This window comes from Clytia hemisphaerica, unplaced genomic scaffold (assembly GCF_902728285.1).
Source record: "Clytia hemisphaerica strain Z4C2 unplaced genomic scaffold, Clytia hemisphaerica genome assembly, whole genome shotgun sequence".
Taxonomy (NCBI): domain Eukaryota; kingdom Metazoa; phylum Cnidaria; class Hydrozoa; order Leptothecata; family Clytiidae; genus Clytia; species Clytia hemisphaerica.
In genome coordinates, this window is record NW_027104262.1 from 293,616 (window position 1) to 319,823 (window position 26,208).

The 26,208-nt window shown below is 34.6% G+C and overlaps 1 protein-coding gene and 2 long non-coding RNA genes across 4 annotated transcripts; all 3 read left to right on the forward strand.

Annotated features, from left to right (window-relative positions):
• The first annotated feature begins 5,076 nt into the window (after nucleotides 1–5,076).
• LOC136816661 (uncharacterized) lies at nucleotides 5,077–16,494 on the forward strand. 2 transcript variants are annotated; one of them, XR_010847958.1, is made up of 3 exons: nucleotides 5,077–5,528; nucleotides 6,385–6,551; nucleotides 16,175–16,494. It is a non-coding gene; the product is annotated as an uncharacterized lncRNA (long non-coding RNA). The 2 variants fall into 2 exon arrangements; XR_010847959.1 differs by having other exon boundaries at nucleotides 6,385–6,537.
• A 1,000-nt stretch (nucleotides 16,495–17,494) lies between these two features.
• Nucleotides 17,495–18,976, forward strand: LOC136816645 (uncharacterized PPE family protein PPE40-like). Its single transcript, XM_067072979.1, has 3 exons — nucleotides 17,495–17,545; nucleotides 17,765–18,251; nucleotides 18,546–18,976. Exons 1-3 carry the CDS (start codon nucleotides 17,495–17,497, stop codon nucleotides 18,974–18,976), a joined length of 969 nt encoding a protein of 322 aa, XP_066929080.1.
• A 2,418-nt stretch (nucleotides 18,977–21,394) lies between these two features.
• LOC136816653 (uncharacterized) lies at nucleotides 21,395–25,779 on the forward strand. The gene is made up of 9 exons (XR_010847952.1): nucleotides 21,395–22,346; nucleotides 22,637–22,669; nucleotides 23,126–23,165; nucleotides 23,885–23,905; nucleotides 24,217–24,237; nucleotides 24,455–24,475; nucleotides 24,693–24,713; nucleotides 25,393–25,413; nucleotides 25,747–25,779. It is a non-coding gene; the product is annotated as an uncharacterized lncRNA (long non-coding RNA).
• Nucleotides 25,780–26,208: the final 429 nt, after the last annotated feature.

Here is a 26,208-nt window from a genome sequence, read left to right on the forward strand (position 1 = left end):
AGATGAAAAATTGAATGATCACTTCTGGGCATGCAAAAATTCAGTTTTTTGACGGAAAAATTAGTCTCAGAAAAGAGACTGAAAGCTTTTATTTAAAGAGTTTGTAGAAAATAACGAATCCTGATAGAGACTTTATAATGTTGATTTGATTTTAGATTTTAAGGATAGGGATTCAAGCTTGGACTTATGAACTGTTTCTTTTAATAGAAAATCTCTTCCATCCCCATAAAATATATAAATAATAAATATCAGTATAAATAATAATAATGATAACAAAAATAACTAATATTCTTTACCCTCTTTTATGCAGCAATCGCCTTTGTTTGGTTTGAAGACATCTAGGCTCTAAAACTCAATGTTTACATACTTGGTATTTATTGATGAAAAGAGCTCTTCCAATTGAGCAAAACGTGTACAACATTCTGACCGAGATTTATTTGTCGTTTTATTAAAGGGGACTTTAAAAAATTTGAGATTCTTTCAGGGTTCCAGCAGTACTTGATTTAAAAATTTCACCCTTCCAGGTCAACTAGAAGCTGCTAAGATTATACAAAAAAATCATAAATTCTGCATTTTATTCAGGGAAAAACTTATCCAATTTTAAGAGAACAGTTTTCATTTCGAACATTTCCCTAAATACACGTTTTTTCATAAGAACCTCGGATGTCTTTACACTTTTTGGATTTTAAAAGTTTTCTTAAAATATTCTTGTTTTCACAATTTTTTGAGCATTTTTTGGCCATTTTCCCAGAAAGAAGGGTGCTTTTAGAGTCAAAGTTTTAAAATGTAAAACTATTTTCAAAAGTTGTTCTTATATAGTTTATTCTTTGCGAAGAATAACCGTATCGAACTTTTAACTTCTTTTTATCCTGTTTAGACCGTGTTTTGTTATAACATTACGACCCGAGCATTATAACTAGTAGATTTGAAATTGATGTTGTAGCATTTTAGAGCTAGACCCCTCTCACTTGGGCTCTTGAGCCCATCTTTTTTGTAGTCTGGACTATTAGATTCCAAGTTTTGTAAAATGGAATATAAATATCTATCACTTATTTTCTTTGTTAATCCCAACGAAAATGTTAAATCGCTCATCGTTGTCTTAATCTTGTAACTTGAGTCCAGTCCATTCCAGGCTCTTGAACCCGTTTTTGTAGTCTGGACTTATAAATTCTAAGTTTGAAAAATGGAATATAAATATCTATCACTTACTTTCTTTTTTGTCATTCCCAATGAATGAAAAGGTGGTATCACTCACCGTTGATAACTTAATCGTGAACTGTATCGATAAAGCTCTCCGTTATCTCTCCTATGTACTTATCTGTGGAAAAGATTCTTTCTTTTAACATTTGTAAATTTTGTAACTCGAGCCTTGTCCACTTCTTACAATTTTGATAGTATCAATCAATGATAAATAATCAAGTCTATCGTAAAATCAAAAAGTAGCGCAAGTTCAATGGTGGTCAGTATATGTTTGCATTTCTGGGAATTTCAGCGTTTCGTAGAATTTGAAGTTCTGATGGGGAATGTCATTTTCAGGCTTTCTATCGGGTGTTTCAAAAAAGGTAAAGTTTGAGCCAACTTACAATTTTATGAATCTAAACTTTTTACCATCAGAAACAGGAAAGCATAACCTAAATTCTGTTTATATCTTAAATCCGTTTCACGTGTTGGAAAGTTATGTGCAAGCTCTCTTTTGAAAAAGCAAAATTCAAGCTTACAACAAGCTTCTTTCTGACATATTCAGTTGTAGATATAGAAAGCTTTTTATGTGCTTTAAATTAAATCATGGATAGTTGCAATGAATTTGATTAAACAATCTGTTGTGTGAGTGAATTTAAAAGCAACCATTTCTCACAATTCTTCTTGTGTGGTGTAAGATATTTATCTTACATCAGGTATTTATCTTACTTTTTTCCCATTCAACTTTAAAATCTAGAAGAAATTATACTGAGGAAATTTGTAATTTTACTTGTTGTTTTTAATGTTCCTGCACACAGGCAGTTGAGAAAATTTGCTGTATTCTTAAAGTCAATAAGATCTTTTGTCTTTCGATTAGATGTCCTCTACAAATAAGTGATTGAAAATCTTCCAGGTTTCTTCCGCTCATTTATGTCCAGGATTTTTTGCATTTTCAAAAGACGGTCTTAGAGAAGAAAAGAAGAAACTTTTGATGTTAGGAATAAAAATGAAAATTGCCTCTACTTTTAAGACACATGCGAACAGGATCAGAATTCCCTAGATATTTTCGAGACATTAACTACTATTCAAGGATTTGATCTATGCAAGGTTTTGAAAATTTATTTTTAAAAATTATAACTTAAATTCTTTAAACATTTCACAGTCCTCCTCTCAGACACATCAACTGTAACACAGAAGTCCATCTTGTTTGTTTGGTAGACATCGAAACAATCTTTTTCCAACGACGCAGTCCCTGACTGAATACAGAGAATAAACCAATAATAAATAATAAAATAAATAGTTACAGATTTAGATAAAATTAAATTTATATACTTAGTACTTAAATTGATGACCTAAACATGTACATTCATTCAACATTCATTCAACATTCTACTTTCCTACCGTTTATGTTTCTATTCTTACGATGAAAAATGATCAGATCGGAACTCAAAGACAAAACTTTAGAATAAATAAATCAGAAGAAACCAAATTCGCTAACCCGATCGTAGTGTACTCTTATATTAGCTGCAATATTCTATTATATGCTTGAGATTTGAATCAAATATTGACCAATTAAACTGCGAGATTTCGATAATGATATCTTTTATCGGCGTATATTCTCTCAAGTGGCACAGTCGGTAAAAATGACAGTGGCAATTTCTCCCTAATCGATTGTAGAAAGGTCTTGTTCCATTTTTGAAATGTTTCATTTGTCCGTCTTCTATATTCTCTTATTTTCTTTTACGCATTTGTTCCTTGATAATTATTTAACGCAACCAAAATTCTCACTATCATTTGCGTTGCCTTGGCCGATGTTGAGGTCTAAACTAAAATTCTATTTTAAGTGTGAACAGAAGCAAGCTCAGTCTGTGTCTATTGTATGTCGAGTATTTCTTCATTGCGAGACGACGAATTGAATTAAACTCTGAAGCTCGACTTGTATTTTGAGTGACTTCTTCTTAATTATAGGCAGCTCTAATCCCAGCGTAGTTAGGTGGCTTCATTTGAGCTGTAATCTTGTCCATATTTTCAATTGACACTTTTTCAAATTCGATTCGTGTTGAGCAGTATTCCGAAAGATGTTTTCTTTTCTACAAATTCACGTACTTTGTTGTCACTATTGTGTCTATTCTAAGGCTGAGTTTTGAAAATGAAGAGATTTTGTGAAATAAAGGGGTTAAGTAACGGGTCTAGATAAATGGTTTTGACAGAAATTTTTTGATCAATACTCAATGTACAATTTTTAAACATTACTAGGGAAGCAAAACCCTTTATGACAAATAATTGTTTGTCTAGATATTGAATTTCATACTTAGTCAATAATAGAGACTAGTTTATTTTCCGAATTATTTGCAAAGAATTTCATACTTAAATATTCACCAAACTGACTTAGACCAGCTTTTTCTTACTTAGTTTGTTTGATACATTTTGTAATAATACTCATTTTCAACTTTCATTTTATGATAGAAATATTTATTAGCTAGAATTTAAAAATGTTGTCATATTAGTTTTTAGGGATTAGTTTGCTGTAACAATTTAGAAATAAACTCTATTACCAATTTATCATTCATGCATACATTCTTTGTCCCTTTTAAAATCTTTGGAACACATTAACAATTTGACCTGTACTGTCTTTATGACAGAAAGTCTAGGATCCTTAATTTTAGCCCTTCCAAAAATAAGTGGACGAGATTTTCTTTTGAACTTACAATCACCATATTTTACCAGTGAAATGTTATCGGATAGAATATCATCTACCTTGGGCTACTTCGTCATCTATTCAAATTTCTTTTGTTAAAAGTGATTATTGGTCGTAAAGACAGTTTCTCAAAAACATGAGCGTGGATAGAAATCTCTCTATAAGGCTATGTTTGCACGGTATTTTTTCTCAGAACACAAACTTTAAATTTTGAAAATTTTTTGATATTTACAAATCCATTTTCACTTTCGATCTGAAATTTTAGGATCTGAAATTTAGTGACTCAATCTATTTTCACTCCAAAATTTAAAAATTAAATTTTAGTCTACATGAAAGGAATAACTAATTTAGGTGAAACCTTGACAGAAAATTATCTCTACTTAGAAATGCGTTTTCAAATAGTTTTCAACACTGGTGAATCTTTGTAAGGAGCTGATTTCAACTATAACTCTTATATGTTTTTAGGGGACCGCAGTGTCCCCAATTTTCATTTGAAAATAGTCGAATTATGTGCATAATTTTCTAAAATTCAAAAGAATTCAACCAACCATGAGAAAATATTCAATTAAAACACGATTAGAACAAAGAAAACACATTATCATTTAACACGTGCAATAGCATTCCCATTGCAACTAAGGGACCTCACACAGACACGCTTCATTTTAAGGAAAAAAGCTTGTATTTATTCTATTTGATAGTAATTCTATGATTTTACTGTTCCTTCAAGGTCGCCATTTGGGAGAGATATATTAAGATTTGATCTTACTTGAAGTCTGGGAATTTCTTAAAATTCTTAAATTTTTAATTTTTTTTAGATTATGGGAGAATCTTACACATTTCCAACACCTCCTTTTAAAGGAAAGGTTTGATATCCACGGGGGGGGGGTATGCGTGGACGGGACTTCCGAAAACCAACCCTTAGAGATTGATTTTTGCTGAAAAAGTGGCCCTTAGAGATTTCCAAAAGAATTTTCCCACTGTCTTGACGTTTCACTCTTTTTTTGACTCGAGTTTGTGAAAAAGCCGACCGTTACAGGGCCTTATTTAAGACTTCCTGATTTTTGCAATCCTTGGAGAGACTTTGGAAGGTGAAAAACAGGCCCTTTTCCGTCCGCACATACAGTACCCGGCATTTCTGGGTTGGTAATACATGTAAAATATGTTAACTGCAACGATGTTTTTCTCTTTTTTCTAGAATAAACATAAACAAAAAAAACTAAAAACAACAAAAACGATAACTACTGAATACATGCCTAGATGGCATAAATGAGAAAATCTCGCACATGGATATTGAAAATTTCGAAAGTAGTTACGTTTCTACCGTTACTCAAACATCTGTTCCGGACAGCTGATCAGAACAAACTGCTGCCAGTTCAACTAACAAAAAGGAATAAGCGTCGCGTAAAAACTTTCAGATCACGAGCTGAGAAACCCAGATGAGAACTCCACGTCAAAACACCCTAGGGATGGACAAGGAAAATTGTAATTTGTAACTGATAGGTGCTTCCTGAATAAAACAGGAATGCAGCAGAGGAAGGAACAGTTGATATCATCACAAAATCGTGAATACCGTATCAAAATCTGTCAGAAGATAAAGAAATTAAAGTGTACAGTTTTCAAGAAGAGTGACATATCCATCTACATTGAAAAGGTTAGTTTAAACTTGAGTCGCTGGGTTACGGCGAAAACTTTTTCTAATTTTTCAATTAAAGTTCGGACTTGTCGTCCCTCGGATTGAAAAATTTCTACATGAATTGAAGTGTAACTGAAGGGGGAAATCGCCGAAGTCATGTGAAGTATAACATGATTAAATTTCACTCTTGAGTGCGTTTCATATAACCTGCGATTAACCAGCCTCTTCTGAACAACTTAAGCCTAAAAACGTTCTTAACATGCTCTTATCCTCATCATGTTGAGTTTTTTTTATCCATTTTCCTAAGAAATTGGGTGTTTTTGAGTGTGCGAAGACTTGAAATGTTCTGAACTTGTTCTTAACATTTATGCCATTCTTCCGTAAGTTCTTATATAGTTTCTTCTTATGAAAAAAAACTTAGTATCTTCTTGGATGATAATTAAAATTTTCAGACTCAAATGAGAAATTTTTTACATTTTTTACGCAGTCAGATTTAGGCTCAAAGATCGAACCCTTCCGTTAGATCATAAAGATACAGGCGGGTGGCTACAGTCATGGACAAAATATTTGAGACAAAGGGATTTCCCTACGATATTTTAAACACTACATACAAATGATATTTTAGCACGTTAAACTAGTTGGAAAGTAGGGTTTTAACTCTGAGTTTCACATGAGACTTAAAACTTAAGGTATGGAATATAGCCACCAAACCCCTCCAAAATCGAAACATTCAATAAAAGAAAGTTGAAGTGCTAAAATAGCAATTCTCGCCCGAACTTTAAATTCTAAAAGACGTGTAAATACACTAAAATCTCAATAACATATTTCGACCATGCTTGTAGAAAGTTTCAATAAAATGTCTTAATTATTATAGGGTAGGTCACAGGTCAATCATCAACACGACTCAAGAATTACGAATACTGGATTTGAGCAATTATCGTATTTCTAAAATTGAAGATCAAATGAGGAAATTTTTATGCTAATTTTGCTGCTCCAAGTTTGATAGATGATCAATACCAACCTCCAAGTTAGTTCAAAAATGTAATACATTAATACATTAGTTTTAGTTTAATCAAAAGGGACTAAGGGGTCGGTACATATGCTGCCAGATGAATCTTTTCCTTTATTTATACTGCTTCTGTGATTTCGAGAGGAATTTTGGTTTAGATTACCTTACGTAAGCAATCCCTTGCAACCTAACCTGAGATTAGATTGTGATTGTTTTCTGCCCACCACGCTGAAGCTCTTAAGGGCTCTCTTTTCTGTGAAATATCTCCAACTTATTACTAAGAACGGGGGTTATGTTATCTTTTTTGAACAGTGCAATTAAAAGTCGGAAAGTGTTGGTGCATTGGTATATTTGGTATCATTGATTATTTCGAAACGAAGTGAAATCACAGTATAATTGTTTTTATTGGAAAGATAAGCATGAACTTATATTGTCTTTGCTATTTTTAAGGCATTAAAGAACTTTACTAATTCCCAAAACACTAAACACAATTTGGCTATGAGGTCATTAAAGAGATCGTAAAATGTGTTATGATCGAACAACTGTTTTATCATGTCACTACCCCCGTTTTAGTAATAAGTTGGGGATTTAATATTTCACAGAAAGTGCTACGAAGGGGTATTCCGGGTCCCATATCTTCCGAAGGACTTTTTTGTTTGCCTTAAAATTTAACAAACTTCTTAATCTAAGGTTAAACTACCACTGTAAAAATGAACGTTATAGAATAATAGAAAAAAAGCTCAATTTTTGCAATCGCAAATTTAAGGGCTCTGACCATAGTGAATTTTTCATAATTGCCGTGTTTAAAATGTGTTTTCTGACTGATGTAACCAACAAAACTATGGCATGTTATACATTTTCTGTTAGACAAACTATTCCTGAATCTGAAAATTCAAAAATTGCATTGAAAAAATTGATGAAGAAGAAAATGAAGACTTTTGCGAGGAAGCGTATTTCAACTTTGAAGAGCTTAGTTTCGGCGAAGAAAAATCATTTTGAAAAATTTTTCGCAGTAGATGGTGTATCTTTTATAGAACAATAAAAATTTTTGCGGAAAATTTTTGTAAATGCTTCTTTGTCTCGAAATCTTCAAAATAGTGGTTTTTAATCAATTTTTCATCTGGATTTTGCTTAAATAAACAGTCATAACTTTTGACACATCTTTTTAAAAAAGTTTTCCGCAAAATTTTAAATAGTTCAATTCTTTGCGGACAGTGTAAAGAAATTTTGAAACAAAAAGTTTAATTACCCATTGAAACTTAGCTATTTAAAAATAAATGAAATGATTCCTCAATTGTGCAAAAGGTTTTAACAATTTTAGATTTAAACTATAATTATTCTTAATGACATCATTGCATAAATTAATTAATTTTATGATCATGAAAGTAATAAATGGTTCATTGCTATTATGGGAATTTACTTTTATTAATGGTGAACACTGTTTAACTTCGAAATACAATGTGTAAGCGATGAGCTATTTACAAGAACATTTTGCGTCTTGGCTTGGCTTGGCTTGTAATTATTCTGCCGTAATTAGCTTGATGCATACTTTATAGAGAGTTTTGATTTTAAAAAATGAGGTTTTAGATACACAAAGTTTGATACTAAATATCTGACGAAGGAATTATTATTTCACAATTCTGTAAACGCCGTTTTTTGCTAGTTCCTAAAAGGAACCTTCAGCCAAAATATCGACATTAAACTGAAATACTGATTTTTGACTATGGTCAGAGCCCTTAACCGCTAAAAATGGCGAATTTTTCAACCAAAAATACATTCAAATATAGCGCTTTTGATTCTCTGAAATAAGCAAAAAAATTTCCATAATGATATTTGACTATCAAAAGTTACAGGCATTCTTGTTTCCACTGCCAATTCTATCTGGACAGACTTTAGGTATTAGAATTGTTTGATGATGCTCTTTCGTTGATCTCACAAGAGACCCGCTATGTTCTTACAGTATTGTTACAAAAAGATATCATTACAATGGCTCGGACACTTGCATGGGATATTGAGGGGTTAAAATGAGGTACCGTATTACTTCGAATTAACGACCCCTTCTTTTAAACGCCTCCTCAAATAAACGTCATTTTTCCTAAAGGAAAAATCTTTCAATTAACTCTCCGCCTCCAAATAAACGTCTCCCCTCTAGGAGGGGCGTTTATTTGAAACAACCAGCTGTAAGGGAGAATAATATGGAGGTTAATTATTGCATTCTTTCAATATTCGAACTGATTTGACCCAATTTCATCCTTGGTTAAAAAATATTTAGTAAACTCTCTCTTCTTTTTCAGATGATCTGGGGTTTTTACAACGTCGGCTAATGATTTGTTCCAGTGTATTTTACCGAACCAGTTCTTACACCCCCACAAAATACTTGTACCCAGAGGTCCCGAAGGTCCTGAGGTCCCGAGATTAGAATATACCAAATACACTCCAAAATATACATATACCCCCTTGTCTCAAAGGTCCCGAGGTCCCGAGATGAGAATACACCAAATACACCCCAAAATATACATATACCCCCTTGGTCCCGAAGGTCCCGAGGTCCCGAGATGAAAATGCCCCCTTAAAATACTTGTACCCATGGGTCCCGAAGGTCCCGAGGTCCCGAGATTAGAATATACCAAATACACCCAAAATATACATATACCTCCTTGGTCTCGAAGGTCCCGAGGTCCCGAGATGAGAATCCCTGCAAAAAATAGTTGTACGCTTAGGTCCCGAAGGTCCCGAGGTCCCGAGATGAAAATACCCCCCATAAAATACTTGTACCCTTAGGTCCCGAAAGCCCCAAGGTCCCGAGATTAGAATATACCAAATACACCCCAAAATACACATACCCCCTTGGTCCCGAAGGTCCCGAGGTCCCGAGATGAGAATACACCAAATACATCCCAAAATATACATATACCCCCTTGGTCCCGAAGGTCCCGAGGTCCCGAAGGTCCCGAGGTCCCGAGATGAGAATACACCAAATACACCCCAAAATATACATATACCCCCTTGGTCCCGAAGGTCCCGAGGTCCCGAGATGAGAATGAATTTTTGCTACCTAATACTAAAGTATTTGAAATGTTACAATTGGGCTTTCGAATAACAAAGTATCCGAAGTTGAGCCCAGTGTGGTGCGCACGTTTGACCTTGATTATAAAAAGAACATTGTATTGTCATCTATAAACAATAACTTGTGTATAACGCCCGTTATTGTTCTGTTTTGACTGATTATATAATTGCAAAGGTTTTTTATAACATCATCAAATTTTTTGATCGATAGCCGGACTGATTGATATTAGATGACAATAAAACTCGATCGATTGCATGGAATCAGCAAAGAAAATAGAATAAAAACAACAAATTTGTGTTAAACATTTAGCTAGACACTTCGAAATCGTTTGAAAACAATATAAAACAACCCCGACTCAACCAGTAAGGTTCTTTCTTCAATGATTATAGACATGATGCGCTAACCTGAGCTACCGAGCTGTGCTGTTCAAACACGAAATTTCAAACATTTTAAAGAATGACAAACATATTTTGCCCCATTAAGCAAAAATTAATGTTTTTGAAAATGCTTAACCCTATTAGTTAGAATCGTTTCGTGTCTGCCAAGCGCGACGGCTTGATAACAAATTTTTTCCGGCAAACCGATTCTTTTCAAACCTGTTTGACTTTATCTTTTATATATTCAGAACAGTATCCGGAGAAAAAGAAGAAGAATCGGTCCACCATAGCCACTTATTTCAATAGTTTGTGGCAGCCTATCGGAGAATCAGATTTTTACCTAACTTTTGCTTATATTTTATCCAACTTTTTGCTTTTTCTTGCACAAAAACATATGCTAAATCACATGAACTATCTTTAGAAGCTGTAGAGTGAAGCCAAAGAACTCAAGTTGAAACCTTTTGGTGAAGAAAACGGATATCGCAGGCGGTCTATATTTCAAAATGCGGGTTATTTCTGAGTCTTAAAGCTGTAAAAAGTAATTTTTTGCTTTTTGGCTGATTTCCCCCCGGGGGGGGGGGTACTACCCTTGTCGACCGACGGGGGTGCTCCGCTGAGGTTCGAAAAATGGACCCTACGTGGGACTCGAAATTTGCGGAAAAAGTGACCCTGAATGGGACTAAAATTCAAAAATTTTCTCAAATTTTCTACTTTTTCCCCAAATTTTCCAAAAAAAGGCACCCTACGAGGGACTGATTTTTCTGTTTTGGTGTTTTTGCGACCCTACCTGAATTTTAGATTAAAGAAAGCAATCTTGGAGAAAAAAAATTTACGTAGCATGGAGCGGTTTACAATTTTTCATGAACAGGATTCTGCTCTCGACTAAAATTCATTTCAGATTCAAATTTTGAATTCGAAAAAGAGAAAAAGTGAATGATAATTCAAACCAGAGGAATGTAAAAAGGTGGAAAAACCTTGCCCTTAGTTAGTGTCGAGTTAATAGGTTTCTTTTGTTGTTGCTTTAAAAAATCTACATAATTAGCATGCTGTGACAAAATTCTTTTGTTTCATGACCTTCGGGACTAAGGGGGTATATGTATATTTTGGGGTGTATTTGGTGTATTCTCATCTCGGGACCTCGGGACCTTCGGGACCAATGGGGTATAGTATATTTTGGGTTGTATTTGGTGTATTCTCATCTCGGGCAATCGGGACCTTCTGGACCAATGGGGTATATGTATATGTTGGGTGTAATTTGTGTATTTCTCATCTCGGGACTCGGGACCTCGGGACCAAGTGGGTTATGTATATTTTGGGGTGTATTGGTGTATTCTCCTCTCGGGCCTCGGGACTTCGGGACCAATGGGTATATGTAATTTTTGGGGTGTTTGTGGTGTATTCTCATCTCGGGACCTTGGGACCTTCGGGACCAATGGGGTATATGTATATTTTGTGGTGTATTTGGTGTATTCTCATCTCGGGACCTCAGGACCTTCGGGACCAAGGGGGTATATGTATATTTGGGGTGTATTTGGTGTATTCTCATCTCAGGAACTCGGGACCTTCGGGACCAATGGGGTATATATATATTTTGGGGTGTATTTGGTGTATTCTCATCTCGGGACCTCGGGACCTTCGGGACCAAGGGGGTATATGTATATTTTGGGGTGTATTTGGTGTATTCTCATCTCGGGACCTCGGGACCTTCGGGACCAAGGGGGTATATGTATATTTTGGGGGTGTATTTGGTGTATTCTTATCTCGGGACCTCGGGACCTTCGGGGCCAAGGGGGTATATGTATATTTTGGGGTGTATTTGGTGTATTTCTCATCTCGGGACCTTGGGACCTTCGGGGACCAAGGGGGTATATGTATATTTTGGGGTGTATTTGGTATATTCTCATCTTGGGACTTCGGGACCTTCGGGACCTTGAATAAATGAATATTGTAGAGGGAATAGTGTTTCTACATTTACATTACATGTCTCATTTTTAACAAATATAAGTCTTTTGTTTAAATGAATTTTAGAGGGTGAACAAGTAAATTCTTTTCCTGCTGTTCTGTAAAATTCAAAGTATTTGCGTCTTATAAAAACCCCAGACTGACCCTTCTTTTTAATGCCCCATTTGATAAACGCCCCCTCCTTTAAATAAAGAAAATTCAAGCCCTGGGCCTTTATTTGAAGTAATACGGTATTTTCTTGTTAACAATGTGACACACGAAATGGGCAGTGACATGTTGCGATTAACGATTTATACAACTTTTGGCAATTTATCAACATGACTTTGAGCAGTCTATATTCTAAAAGAGGAATCTTGACTACGAGTTACAGAGAAAGAAATGTAAAAATCTAACGTGGTAGATAGATCGTAGATAAGAAATGTGTCTGACAGGATGGACTTTGGTCACTTTTGCCACATATATTATTGCTGAGTTTTTTGCACTTTACAGATACATAACATTGTTTATAACGGTCGAAATTTTCATATTTTAGGGTAAGGAACATTGAGGAAAACTGGGAAATTTAGCCACTTACATTTTATCCACAACGCGGTAAAATTGGTGTCGGATATGTGCGAGCCATTTTTACACACTAGGAAGTCTTTGTAAGGGTTACAAAATACCAATTCAACATTCTGAAAGGGTCTGGATTTTATGAAAATCGAATTTTCTCCCTCTCAAAGGGTTCGTGATTTACAAAAATCCTGACCAAAATCGAACTTTTGGCTTGGATATACCCGTCAACTCACAAACCTAGTACCCCTGGACTTAAACGCTGGATTGAAACTAAAATCTTTAGCTTGGTTTAAAAAAACGTACTGTATAAAAATGAAGAAAGTTTTAAGTTTAATCTGTCATCCCAGAAGACTCTATAAAGTAGTAAAAAAACGACAAAAAACAGCTTTTTGTCGATCAACCAATAGCAATATCTTTTGATTGACTGAATAATTTTGAAAATTTTTTTCACAGTGATGATGATCTAAGATTGAAGAATCACGTCTGTGAAAATGGTAATTATACCACATAGAAGTTGATTTTTTTATTCAGTTTTCATTTTCATTTTACTTTTTTTCCAAATTTTTTACTTGATAATATTCCACTCACAAATATCTTTTTAACGAGCATAAAATCGCAACTTGATTCGAATTCTACAGTTACAGTCATTTTTGTCTCAGAGGCAAATTATTTTGAGACAGACTTTGCCAATAAATTTGAAAAGTAGAGCCTTAAAAAAAACAGGAGAAAACACCTCAAATGAAATATTACTGAAGGCTAAAGATGAATCTCTAACCTTTCCCAAGGAAAAGAAATTAATGCCCGATGACGGATTGACTTTCTTGGTTTTTGCATGGTTTATTTACAAAATTTTGGTGGTAAACGTTACTGTCCATTGAGTTTAAGCCCGAAGGGCTAAGGGCGAGACTCCTGGATGGGAAATGAAACCACTTATTTCCCATCCAGAACGCCCGCGCGTAGTTTTTACATAAACGCCGGATTGAAACTAAAAACTATTGCTAGATTTAAAAAAATGTAGTCCTCTAAAACAAAGGAATCGCTAGATACAATCCGTTGCCATGATTACGGCGCATCCTATGCACGTTTTGGATGGGAAATAAGTAGGCTCAATTTCTTTTGCCTGAGAAGAATTAAAGTTCGCCTCGAGCCCTTCGGGTTTAAAACTCAATGTTACTGTCCTATCTAGCCTAAGGGCCGCTTATAGCTTATTGATAGACTGGGTGGCGCTGATAAGTTGCTTGGTGTAATTTGGCAGGCTTCAAAACCCCGACAACTGCTCAGGTCCAAGAAGAGCCCCTTTACAGATGTACTCAAACACTTTAGGTGTACAAGACGTATTCTACGGTTTAATCGTGCAGATTTTTTCATGAATCGTTGGAAAAAGAACACTTTAAAATGAAAGTGACTTGTAGGTTAAACATATCCCTTTAATCCATAATTGCACGATGGGTTATTTTCTTTTTTATTTAGTGGACTTTCAAAGAGAGCAATTAATGGTTAATCGTTAATCGTTAATTGCATCCTGTAGTCATAATATTTGAGAAAAACACCCAGTCTATCAAAAAGCTATAGTGGCTCTTAGGCTAGGTAGGACAGTAACATTTACCACCAAAATTTTGAAAATAAACCATGCAAAAACCAAGAAAATATAATATTTGAAATAAAAAGAAAATTCCCGCAGACGATTTGGAAGCGCTCTGACTTAGGTTGGAAGGATTGTGTTCTAGCTCTGAGTTTTAACATGAGACTTAAGACTTGGGACCTTGGGATCTGAGGATCCAAAAGTTCAAGAATGGTTATATATAGGGCTCAGAATACAGCCTTGATTAAGTCTATACCCAACCCAAATTGAAAAATTCGGTAAATTTTACAAACAGCCAAAAGCGACTTTCTCGCCCGGATTTTAAAATGCTAAAAACGAGAAATACACTCTTCTCAAGATGCATAAATTTATTGTTGTCCTCGTTTTCAAACAGATTTCATTGCTATGAAATTATACATTTAAACCAATTTAAATTCAAAAAAGGCAAACTTTAACTCTAAAACAAAAGTACTTGAAATTCAAAATGTCTCATGAGGTGTAAACAACACAATTATCATTGTGAATACACGCTTTTTTCTTATAAGAATAGTGTACTTTGGTTGAGGGTAAGCATTATTCTTATTTTTCTATTGTTCTAAACAATAGGCCTATTGTTTTAAACCCGAAATCTCACCCTGATATTCTTATAGAAGTTATTCTTATAAAAGAAAAAGCGTGTATGTAATTTTATAGCAATGGAATCTGTTTAAAATCGAGGACAACAATAAATTCATGCATCTCGAGAAGAGTGTATTGACTAAAACATATTTTGACCGATATTGTCTCGGTGCCAAATTCTACAGGGTGTCTAATTTCGAACTAAAATCATTTTTTCCGGTTAAAAATGTCCCTTTCTTCGAATTAACTGACAGAAAGAAATATCAGCATTTCTGAATTTCCGTAAAAGTGATCTTTCCAAAAAGTAAAATATTTCACAAAATACTAATTTGGGCTCAGTGAAAATACTCACCGAAATGGTCGGAAAAAGTTTTTTAATCAAAATTTAGGGGTTTTTTGGTAATTTTAGAGCAGAAATCGAATGCTGTAAACGGAATTAACCTAAATTCTCAATAAAATTTGACCAATATTATAGATCCGGTCCCTTTTGGAGAAAAAAGCCATTATCAATAAAATTTTGGGAGGTATTTTTATGATTTTATTACAGTTTCAAAAATTATCAAAAAATAAAATTCAGAAATAGACTATAGTCTACTTTCAACCTGAGTATTTATGTGAAATTCACGCGAACCGTGCAATTTATGTAGGAAACTTTGGCCTTCTCAATATTCGGAAATCTATGATATTGTCACACAAAAACAAAGTTTGAGGTTTTACCCTATTCCAAACCCCGGGCAAATGCTCCCCAGCACTATGTTTGCAAAAAGACAGGAGATGCGCTTGACCTTTGAAAATTGGAAATTTAGGGTATACAATCGAGGGAAAAACGAAATGTTTTCTTAAAAATTTAAGCCTTTCTTAGGGATAGATAATTTTTGATTTTTAATTTTTGATTAACCCTTAGGGCAATGATATTAGATATTGTGATCTTTACGACCCTCAGAGGGGCTTAAAAACTTTAAAGGTCCACCCATAAAGGCGGCACATACCTTTGTCTGTACGCAGATCGAGTATCTACGGTTAATTTCAAAATTTATTGCCGTAGACGGTCTGTTGTCATTATGTTTTTTGATTTTTCACACCGACCACTGCGATGGGGTGTTAGTCAGAGAGGGAGACAATGAGAGCACTGTTGTTATTTATAAATCATTCTTCATCGCAGAGGTCTCCGTACGGGAATTTTTTTATCAAACACAGTGTACTACGAAAGCGATAAACGTGAGATACACTCTGGTACAGAGTACATATACCAGTACCATCCATTTGCCTAAGTAACCCCCTTCCCCCGGGTCCAAATTGTTTAAAAGAAGTGATTGAGGCGAAAAGAAAAGAAAAACAACTTGATTTCCCGTCAAATTTACTTTTTCTACCATTCATTATAAAAATCCCCTGCGAAATACGGGGAATAATATACGCTTCCCCCTAATTCGTGATATATCAATCCTTGAAAAAAATTCCATCGTCCACTAATTTGAATTAATGATTTCCTTATAGGTCGAAACAGCAGACAAAGATGCTGGATTAAACGCAAAAGCTCGTTTACTGAATCAGCGGATCGGCTCAAGATCATAGTACGTTTCGAATCAAAAGAAAAAACAGTATCGTCAGAACCAATTAGAAGTTAGATTACGGAACAAAGCAACCCTAACTGCGTACGATTCCTGAAATCCCCGACGATCTGAAACAAGCACTAAACCAACAACTTTCCAGATGAAGGATGCTACCAAAACGAAACTGAATGAAGGTCAAAGAGAATTACTTAATCAATAAATGGGCAAAATAGACCCATTTGGAGAGTTTCACAAGAAACAATGTGAATGGATTAATTGAAATAACTGAAGTTTAAAGTATCAGTAAAGTTTATAATATATTTTTTGTCTAGCAGAAAATACTTTTTTCCTTTTCATTTTTAATCTTCATGTTAAAGACCTTGCTTTTATTTTTCAAAATCTTTGAACATTATATTCAGATATCTTCCTTGGTTCGCCTTTGAGAGAATTATTTGTAAGCTATACTCGGGCGTCTTTCCGACTGCCATAAATTTGGAGATGACTGCCGTCAAATTTTATTTTCTTTCATTTTGTTTTTATTATGGAGAACACCTGTACCAACCTTCGTGGACTTAACTCTTCTAGCTCTAAAATGATCGAAGAGTGATAGATTTTAGCCCCACCCTCGGGGCTATAAAAATCAAAAAAGCTTTGCGTTAATAGAGTTACTTCTAAATTCATCTTTCAATAAATTTACATTAAAACTCAAATCTTAAATAAAAAACTTCTTATAAAAGATTTTGTGCAGTTAAATATGAGTATCCGAGATCATAATGCTATTCTTTTGCAGTATATAAAAATGTTAGTTGCGATTAAATTTATTGTAATTAGATATCATTATAATTGTCCTTCAATTTCATTGGGGAAATTACTTTTTACTATTTAAAAATAAATCGCCGATTCCCAAAACATGTTGAATTTATTGTTTCCGATTGCGAAAAGAAAATTATTTTTATTTCCTTTTTACAATCTATTGTTTCAATACTTTTACGACTTCGATAAAACTGATTACCCGAAAAGATCGGATAAATTTGCGATGCAAAATCCTGTTCATTTGTTTGCTGATTTATTCTTACGAATCACAGGAAAATCTGATCAAAGGATAAGTCAATTTTCTTTTTTAAAATAAATATGGTAAGAATTTTACTTTTCATTATTTTCTTAGCAAAATGATTTTGTTCTGTTTTGATTTGATGGTCTACTAGTGAGGTTGGCCGAACAGTTGTAAGAGTCGATAGTCTGGTCGAATTAACTGGTGGAGTTAATGGCTCTGGTGACGGAGTTGATCGTTTTGATGGTTTTGATGAATATGCTGGTAAAATTGATGGTTTTGATGAGTCTGCTGGTTAAGTTGATTGCTTTGATGAATCTGCTGGTAGAATTGATGGTTTTAATGAATCTGGTGATGGAGTTGATGGTTTTAATGAATCTGTTGTTAGAGTTGATTGTTTTGACGAATCTGCTGGTGTAGAATGATTGAGGGTTTTATGATATCTGCTGTAGAATTGATGGTTTTTAATGAATCTGCTGGTAGATTGATGGTTTTAATGAATCTGGTGATGGAGTTGATGGTTTTAATGAATCTGTTGTTAGAGTTGATTGTTTTGATGAATCTGCTGGTCGAATTGATGGTTTTGATGAATCTGCTGGTAGAATTGATGGTTTTAATGAATCTGCTGGTAGAATTGATGGTTTTAATGAATCTGGTGATGGAGTTGATGGTTTTAATGAATCTGTTGTTAGAGTTGATTGTTTTGATGAATCTGCTGGTAGAATTGATGGTTTTAATGAATCTGCTGGTGATGGAGTTGATGGCTTTAATGAATATGCTGGTAGAATTGATGGGTTTGATGAATCTGCTGGTCGAATTGATGGTTTCAATGAATCTGCTAGTCGAATTGATGGTTTTAATGAATCTGCTGGTAGAATTGATGGTTTTTATGAATCTGGTGATGAAGTTGATTGTTTTAATGAATCTGTTGTTAGAGTTGATTGTTTTGATGGCTTTGATGAACCTGCTGGTAAAATTGATGGTTTTGATGAATCTGCTGGTTGAGTTGATTGTTTTGATGAATCTGCTGGTAGAATTGATGGTTTTAATGAGTCTGCTGGTAGAATTGATGGTTTTGATGAATCTGCTGGTTGAGTTGATTGTTTTGATGGTTTTGATGAATATGCTGGTAGAATTGATGGTTTCAATAAATCTGCTGGTTGAGGTAATGTTTTTAATGAATCTGCTGGTTGAGTTGATCGTTTTGATGGTTTTGATGAATATGCTGGTAGAATTGATGGTTTTGATGAATCTGCTGGTTGAGTCGATTGTTTTGATGAATCTGCTGGTAGAATTGATGGTTTTAATGAGTCTGCTGGTAGAATTGATGGTTTTTATCAATCTGGTGATGGAGTTGATTGTTTTAATGAATCTGTTGTTAGAGTTGATTGTTTTGATGAATCTGCTGGTAGAATTGATGGTTTTAATGAATCTGCTGGTGATGGAGTTGATGGCTTTAATGAATATGCTGGTAGAATTGATGGTTTTGATGAATCTGCTGGCCGAATTGATGGTTTCAATGAATCTGCTGGTCGAATTGATGGTTTCAATGAATCTGCTGGTAGAATTGATGGTTTTAATGAATCTGGTGGTAGAATTGATGGTTTTTATGAATCTGGTGATGAAGATGATTGTTTTAATGAACCTGTTGTTAGAGTTGATTGTTTTGATGGCTTTGATGAATCTGCTGGTTGAGTTGATTGTTTTGATGAATCTGCTGGTAGAATTGATGGTTTTAATGAGTATGCTGGTTGAGGTAATGGTTTCAATGAATCTGCTGGTCGAATTGATGGTTTTAATGAATCTGTTCATAGAATTGATGGTTTTAATGAATCTGCTGGTGGAGTCGATGGTTTTGATGAATCGGCTGGTAGAATTGATGGTTTTGATGAATATACTGGTGGAGTTGATGGTTTCAGTGAATCTGCTGGTTGGAAGAATTTCAATGTGGCAAAAGTTTGTTTATACTAATTACGACAACATACTAGGCTATACCTGTATACATTCAAAGGAATAGGTGAACATTAGCACAGTTTTGTATGCAACGTTTCGACAATTGTCTTTATCGTCTATTCAAAAGATAAATGGCATATATATGCCAGTCATCAGGTAAGTATAAAAACTCCTTTTTTGCGATGGAGTTGCTAGTTCTGCTGGTTCTGTGTCTTGAGGTGATATGCTTAAAATTGATTTCGATTCTGGTAAAATCTGGTGGTATAACATGGTAGTAAGTATAGTAGCATTGGCGCAGTAGTGCAGTGGTTATCAATCTTGACTGCCGTCTAGGAGGTTGGGGTTCGATTCCCGCTCGGTGCTGTGATTCACTTGGCAAGTGAATGTACCTTCGCCCGGGCCAACCCATGCCATGTGAGGGGAATTGGGTAGACAGAAACTCAAGAAGCCTGTCGGTGACTGTGCTAGGTATCGATTCCACAATCCATCGTGGATGAGGTGAGAGTGCGCTGGCCTTGCTCCCTAGTGGTTCACGCTGGACTTAACGCACTCGATCCAAAAACTGTGTGTCAGTGTTTCGCAAGCTTGTCGCAGTATCAATACGGAACCGGGTGACCTCTGTAAAGAGCAGCCAGTCATCATGATCATCATTGGCATATATGTTAAGATACAAACGCTATCTAGATATTGAAGAGCAGTTTTTCATGAAGCATTATCAAAAGATACTATACATCTGTGATTCAGCTCCTAAATTTTTACTGAAATAGAAACCATGATTGGACTTGGTGAATTCTGAAGTGTAACGTGCTTAGAAATGCAACAACTGAATAATTTGAACTACATGTTATTTCAGGCTGAATCAATCGTTTACGACGAATCTAACGTGAGTATTACGTACTTTATTCCTCTGATTATTAGTTAAATAGACGATATCGGCTTTCCGAATGATTACCCATGATGCATTGCGCAAAATTCACGGACGATATTGACTTACTGAATTTTTTTACGTAATGCATCATGGGTAATCATTCGGGGAGAATTTAGTTAAGCCGATATCGTCTATTGTATTGAAAAGATGCAGATAGTATGAAATTTGCTTTGAACGAAAGAGCACTGAAAGAGATGACAAAAACATTTGAAAATCTTCTAGAATTCTGTTCCTTTGTGAGAGAATGCATCTGTGTTGAGTGATAAGCTTGTTTACTTTAATTGAACAAAACTCTATTATTTACTTTATAGGACAGCGAAGGCAGCACAATCTTTTCTACGTGCCTTACATCGACAGTAAGATATAGTTCTGTTTATAATGATTCGCTTATAGTCATCGATTATTTGGAAAGGAAATATATAGCGAGTTTATGTATTCGAGATAAATCGAAGAAGAGGGTATAAGGCAAAGGTGACACTTTGCTCGAAGACAGTAATAACACCAAAATACCGTCGTCTGTTTAGGTGAGCAAAAGTGATATAGGGCCGTACATCAACTATCAACTTTGTGTTGCGTCGACTTTACTCACCGTTGCCCTCGACACATGATAACAGCAAAACACCCCCTTCTTACAGACTTCTCACAGACCCACTGAGAACCTTTCCCACTGGAAAAATTGGCCATAGTATCGTCCCCAGTGGAAAATTATACTATAATTTTTGTCCCCGTTGAAAATAATCAGATCAGTAAATCCTCACTGCAGAATAATATACTAAAGTCTGTCCAGATATAATTGGCAGTGGAAACAAGAATGCCTGTAACTTTTGATAGTCAAATATAATTATGAATTTTTTTTTGCTTGTTTTAGAGAATCAAAAGCGCTATATTTGAATGTATTTTTGGTTGAAAAATTCGCGATTTTTAGCGGTTTAATTTGCGATTGTAAAAATTGAGCTTTTTTTCTACTTATGCTATAACGTTCATTTTTACACCAGTGGTAGTTCAACCTTAGGTTAAGAAGTTTGTTAAATTTCAAGGCAAACAAAAGAGTCCTTCGGAAGATATAGGACCCGAAATACCCCTTGGTAGCACTTTTCTGTGAAATATCAAATCTCCAACTTATTACTAAAAACGGGGGTAGTGATATGATTGATGAAACAGTTTTTCGATCATAACACATTTTACAATCTCTTTAATGACCTCATAGCCAAACTGTGTTTAGGTTTTGGGAATTAGCAAAGTTCTTTAATGACTTAAAAATAACAAAGGCAATATAAGTTCATGCTTATCCTTTCAATAAAAACAATTATATTGCATATGATTTCACTTCGTTTCGAAATAATCAATGATACCAATAATACCAATGCACCAACACTTAACATTTTCCAACTTTTAATTGCACTGTTCAAAAAAGATAACATAACCCCCGTTTTTAGTAATAAGTTGGAGATTTGATATTTCACAGAAAAGTGCTACCAAGGGGTATTTCGGGTCCCATATCTTCCGAAGGACTCTTTTGTTTGCCTTGAAATTTAACAAACTTCTTAACCTAAGGTTAATAAACTACCACTGGTGTAAAAATGAACGTTATAGCATAAGTAGAAAAAAAGCTCAATTTTTACAATCGCAAATTAAACCGCTAAAAATCGCGAATTTTTCAACCAAAAATACATTCAAATATAGCGCTTTTGATTTTCTAAAACAAGCAAAAAAAATTTTCATAATTATATTTGACTATCAAAAGTTACAGGCATTCTTGTTTCCACTGCCAATTATATCTGGACAGACTTTAGTCGACAGGTTATTTGCATCATTAGCCGAGCCTTTGTTTTTGTAAATAGGCTTTAAAACAAATTTTCAGTTTGTATTGAAAGATTGGTTGAGACTTTGTTATATTCATTTAGAACCGTCTTTAGGATTTTTGTGTGTAAACAAAAAGGGTCATCAACTGGTGTCAGTGAGTCAATGATAATAGTCTCAAACTGACCATTGTTTTGGTCAACCATGATGATGTTGACCGGAAGCGAATTCATAAATAATTTATTTCCACTGGTGTCAAATGGAAATTACTTGGCAAAAACACTCAGATAAGTCGTTTTTTCTTCTTTTTAGAAAATTGACGTAGAAAATGACGCCGGCACCGCTGCCGCGACAACCCCCACCACTACCACTCCCGCCATGGCCGTAAATTCAATTTTTTTCTCAAAATTTTTCTTTATGTTGGATTACAAGGTTTTTGAGGTGTCGTGTATATTTACAAGCCAAAGCTCGAACATTTTCCTCTAGAGAGGCTATTTTCCCAAAAATTTCATTTGGAATTATCTAATTCTCCAGTTGCTAAGACTGTGAGAATTCAATAGATAAGTGATCAAACCAAAGGATAAAGGTATCTTAATTTTGAAGACCAAGAACCTGAGTTTTGTTTTATAGTTTTACATTCCAAAGTTCTTCAATATTGACCATATTCTTTTTAGAGTGGAAGTTCCACAACAAAAGGAAGAGCAGGAGTAAGAATTTTATAGTTCATGTTGATCGAAAAGGATGGTCAATTTTTTGAAAGTTTGTACAGGCAGTTGGCATGTTACTCCCATTCGTTGAAATAAGAAAACTAAAAACTAAAGATAAAACCTCATATGTTGGTAGTATATTTTCTAACCAGATTAATAATGTGCCCAGCTGGTTTTAACGTTCAAATGACGTTATTTGGACGTTATGAATGTCAAATGGACGCTGTTTTGACGTTGTGTACCGGCTGGGTGAAGGATTTAATAATTCTAAAAGAATGAAGTTGGAAAATAACTGGCGAAGAAGAAAATGAAATGTTCATTTTAACATACCGACTGGCATACTCCAGTCGCAATGTGAACTAATTCTCTTTTTTGCTTGTTGTTTCTCAACTAAATCAACTCTTCAACTCTCACAAAATAAATACAGTTAAAAAAACACATTTATTCTTTTCACAGAAGCGCAAAAAACAACAAAGCAGCATAAATTACAAAAAAAGTAAGTCCTACCTCTTTATTGCCCTTTATTAGCTTAAATTTTTCGTTTTATCAAATCAACTTCTCGATTTTTAAAGAAGGCTCAACCAGTTTGCGTAAGAGTGTGATTCGGGCTTTTTTCTTACACGACGTGATTCAAAATAGTTTTGCCTGATCAAGGTATGGGCGTTATACGAAATAACGAAAATATTTAAGACATACATGGCTGCAATCATGGACAAAAGGTTTGTAGACTTCTGCAATATTTGCAAAATACTGCAATATCGATCAAAAACAAGTTCCCAAGAGATTCTGGGTGCTTTCCAAACCCATCCAAAGTCTTTGAAAGTCACCCACTGCAGTCTAACCACAAGGGCTTTACTAACTGGCTTACACCAGTATCAAAACGCTGATTTTTTGCTTGTGGTCCCCTAAAAAACAATTAAAAAGCAATGCAACCAACCCCTTTCAGACACATTGAAGAGTCATTTTACTCTATTTCTCATCATTTTTCACTGAAATTTCATTTGTCTACAACCTTTTGTCCATGATTGTGTGTTTTAATACTTTTTTAGTCTTTGAGCGATGATTACATTTCAGGTATGTTCGCGATCGTTATGAGGGCAATAACTCGGCGTGATGGGGGTGCGGCTTGGGAAGAGGGGGCTCATAACTAAGCTAAAAGACTAAGTACCATTCAATTGTATTTAAAACCTTATTATGTCTTTGTTTTATTTTCAGAGCTTGCACATCAATTAGAAGGTATATTTTACAAATGTTTTTGCGATATTGAGGCAGCCTTTTAAGGAAGGCAAAAATAATAATTCCAGTTTTAATCCATAAACGATCAAACTGATTAAAGTTCCACCTCATTCGAGTATCCAAGCTGTACAGAGGCGGTTAATCGATTGATCTATCACAATATTTCTAATGATAAAGTCTCAGCATACTAAACGAAGCGGTTTTTTTTTTTTTCTTTTTTATATTTATTGCACTTCATTTGGCAATTCACATCTTCTCCACAATTCAACATTATCAATCATCCACAATCTAATTGCAACTCAACTCATAAGAGAGGGAAGATCTGTTACAGCGTAAGTATCTCTCTGAATATATGCAAATCATACATCATTCAGTTTCTGTTTTGGCGACAATTGGTATAGTTAGATTTTTTGGAATTTGAATCAATTGTTCCTTTTCTTTTTGGAAAGATCATCAGGGTCGGTTGTGCCAGTTTGAAAAGTTAATCTTACCTAAAATTTATCACGTAATTTAAAAATTCTAATATTGATTTCTTCTTTCTTTTAACAGAAGAAGAAGCGAGAGATGCAGGTACTAACTTTAAGCAGACTCGTTTTTTTTCTGATACGTAAAAAAAACAACTGTACAATCCAACCAATTGATAAATAAATATATTGGCAAAAAATGTATTCATAGCTTTGTCCTTATTAGGCATACTCTGTCCTTTGGAAAAGACAATCTTTATATTCCTCATCATCAATAGCTTTTAATAGGAATTTACCACCGATGCTTTTGATTATATTTTTAGAATTCGTCAGCTGGGAGCAAGGTTTGTGATACAATCTTGGTCAAAGATGTTTGATATTGTACAAACAGTCACGCAATTCAATGATTTTCTGCTACAGCATGCAGTCAATGTAACCAGGTGAAATGAACCCATATAAAAGGTTTAAAATCGATGCAAACAATGCACTGTCTCTACCGACCCTATGAGACTTTTAAATGTTGTGTAACATTTCAAATTCCCGGGGGGGGGGGGGGGAGACAATCGATTTCTAAACAATAGTGTGCGTGGCTGATGGACCATTACAGTGCAGCCCTTGAGCAGTTTAATTTAATATTTATTTTTGCTGAAGCCACTTGAAAATGAGTCTGAGTTGTCGACGCAATGTGCAAAATAAATCATACTGAGTGAGAGTCAAAATATACATCAGATTTTTACAGTCAGCAGTCCCCCGAATTACCCTTATAGTATACCCAGCTAAAGTAAGACCCTTGTAGTGCACTCTATCAAAGGTACACCCTTACAATATGAGAGCTAAGGTTTTTTGACAGAGGACTTACTATACCTATTTCATGTGGAATCATTTAGATAGATGAGTTTTGAAATAGATTTGCAATGGATTTCCAAGAGAAAATCGTTAATGTACGATCAAATTCTTAACTTTAGTATAGATTCAGGGAGATTTACTTTTATTAATTTAACTAACTTTTTTTTTGGCTTTCAGATATCGAGGAAGGGGCATTTGGTAAGTGGTTACAGTATTATAGATATATAGGTGTGCTGCTCTGCCACCCAAATCTAAAATCCAAAGTTAATATACCCTGAAATTCTTATTTTTCACATATATACTGTATGAGAAGTATATTTTAGCTTCAAATTTTTTATCAATTTAGCAATAAATAATTGTTGCTTACTGTCACCTGAAAAGAAAATCCATAATGACTGCCGTAATCATAATCATCGCGAGGTCATGTGAATGAATGAATCCCCAACACGTAGGCTAATATTAAGAAAAGGCTAGAGTTTTTGACACATAGTGCGTTGAATGGGATTTCTGTTTTTTTTTGTATCGTTTCAGACATGAAAAAGATAAAGCAAAAAAAAATTAACGGTAGGTAATCGATCAACTTTTCTACTTTAATTTTCTACAGTAATTTTCATGGATTATATGAAAAGGGTGGCTATATAACGATTTCGATAGCGCGTACTGTAACACTCTACTTTGCTAGCGTAGCTGGTTAGAGCATCTCACTATAATAACTTTATAAATATAAATATAAATATTTTTCTAGACTTTGCACACATATAACCGAAGAGCCAAATGTAAATTTTGGAGATTGAAATATACCATTCTTAATATTACTGGAGATATAAAGAGAAAAACTTTTGAAAGCCTGCAGATATCAATCTGCTCTGTGATATTTCGATAGTCAGGAATGTTCGATTTACAAAAGTTTTCTCCTGATTCCTTTTTATATTGGACATCTTGGAATACGCAGAATCGCAGAAAGAGATAGCCAAACTTGAACAAGGTAAATTG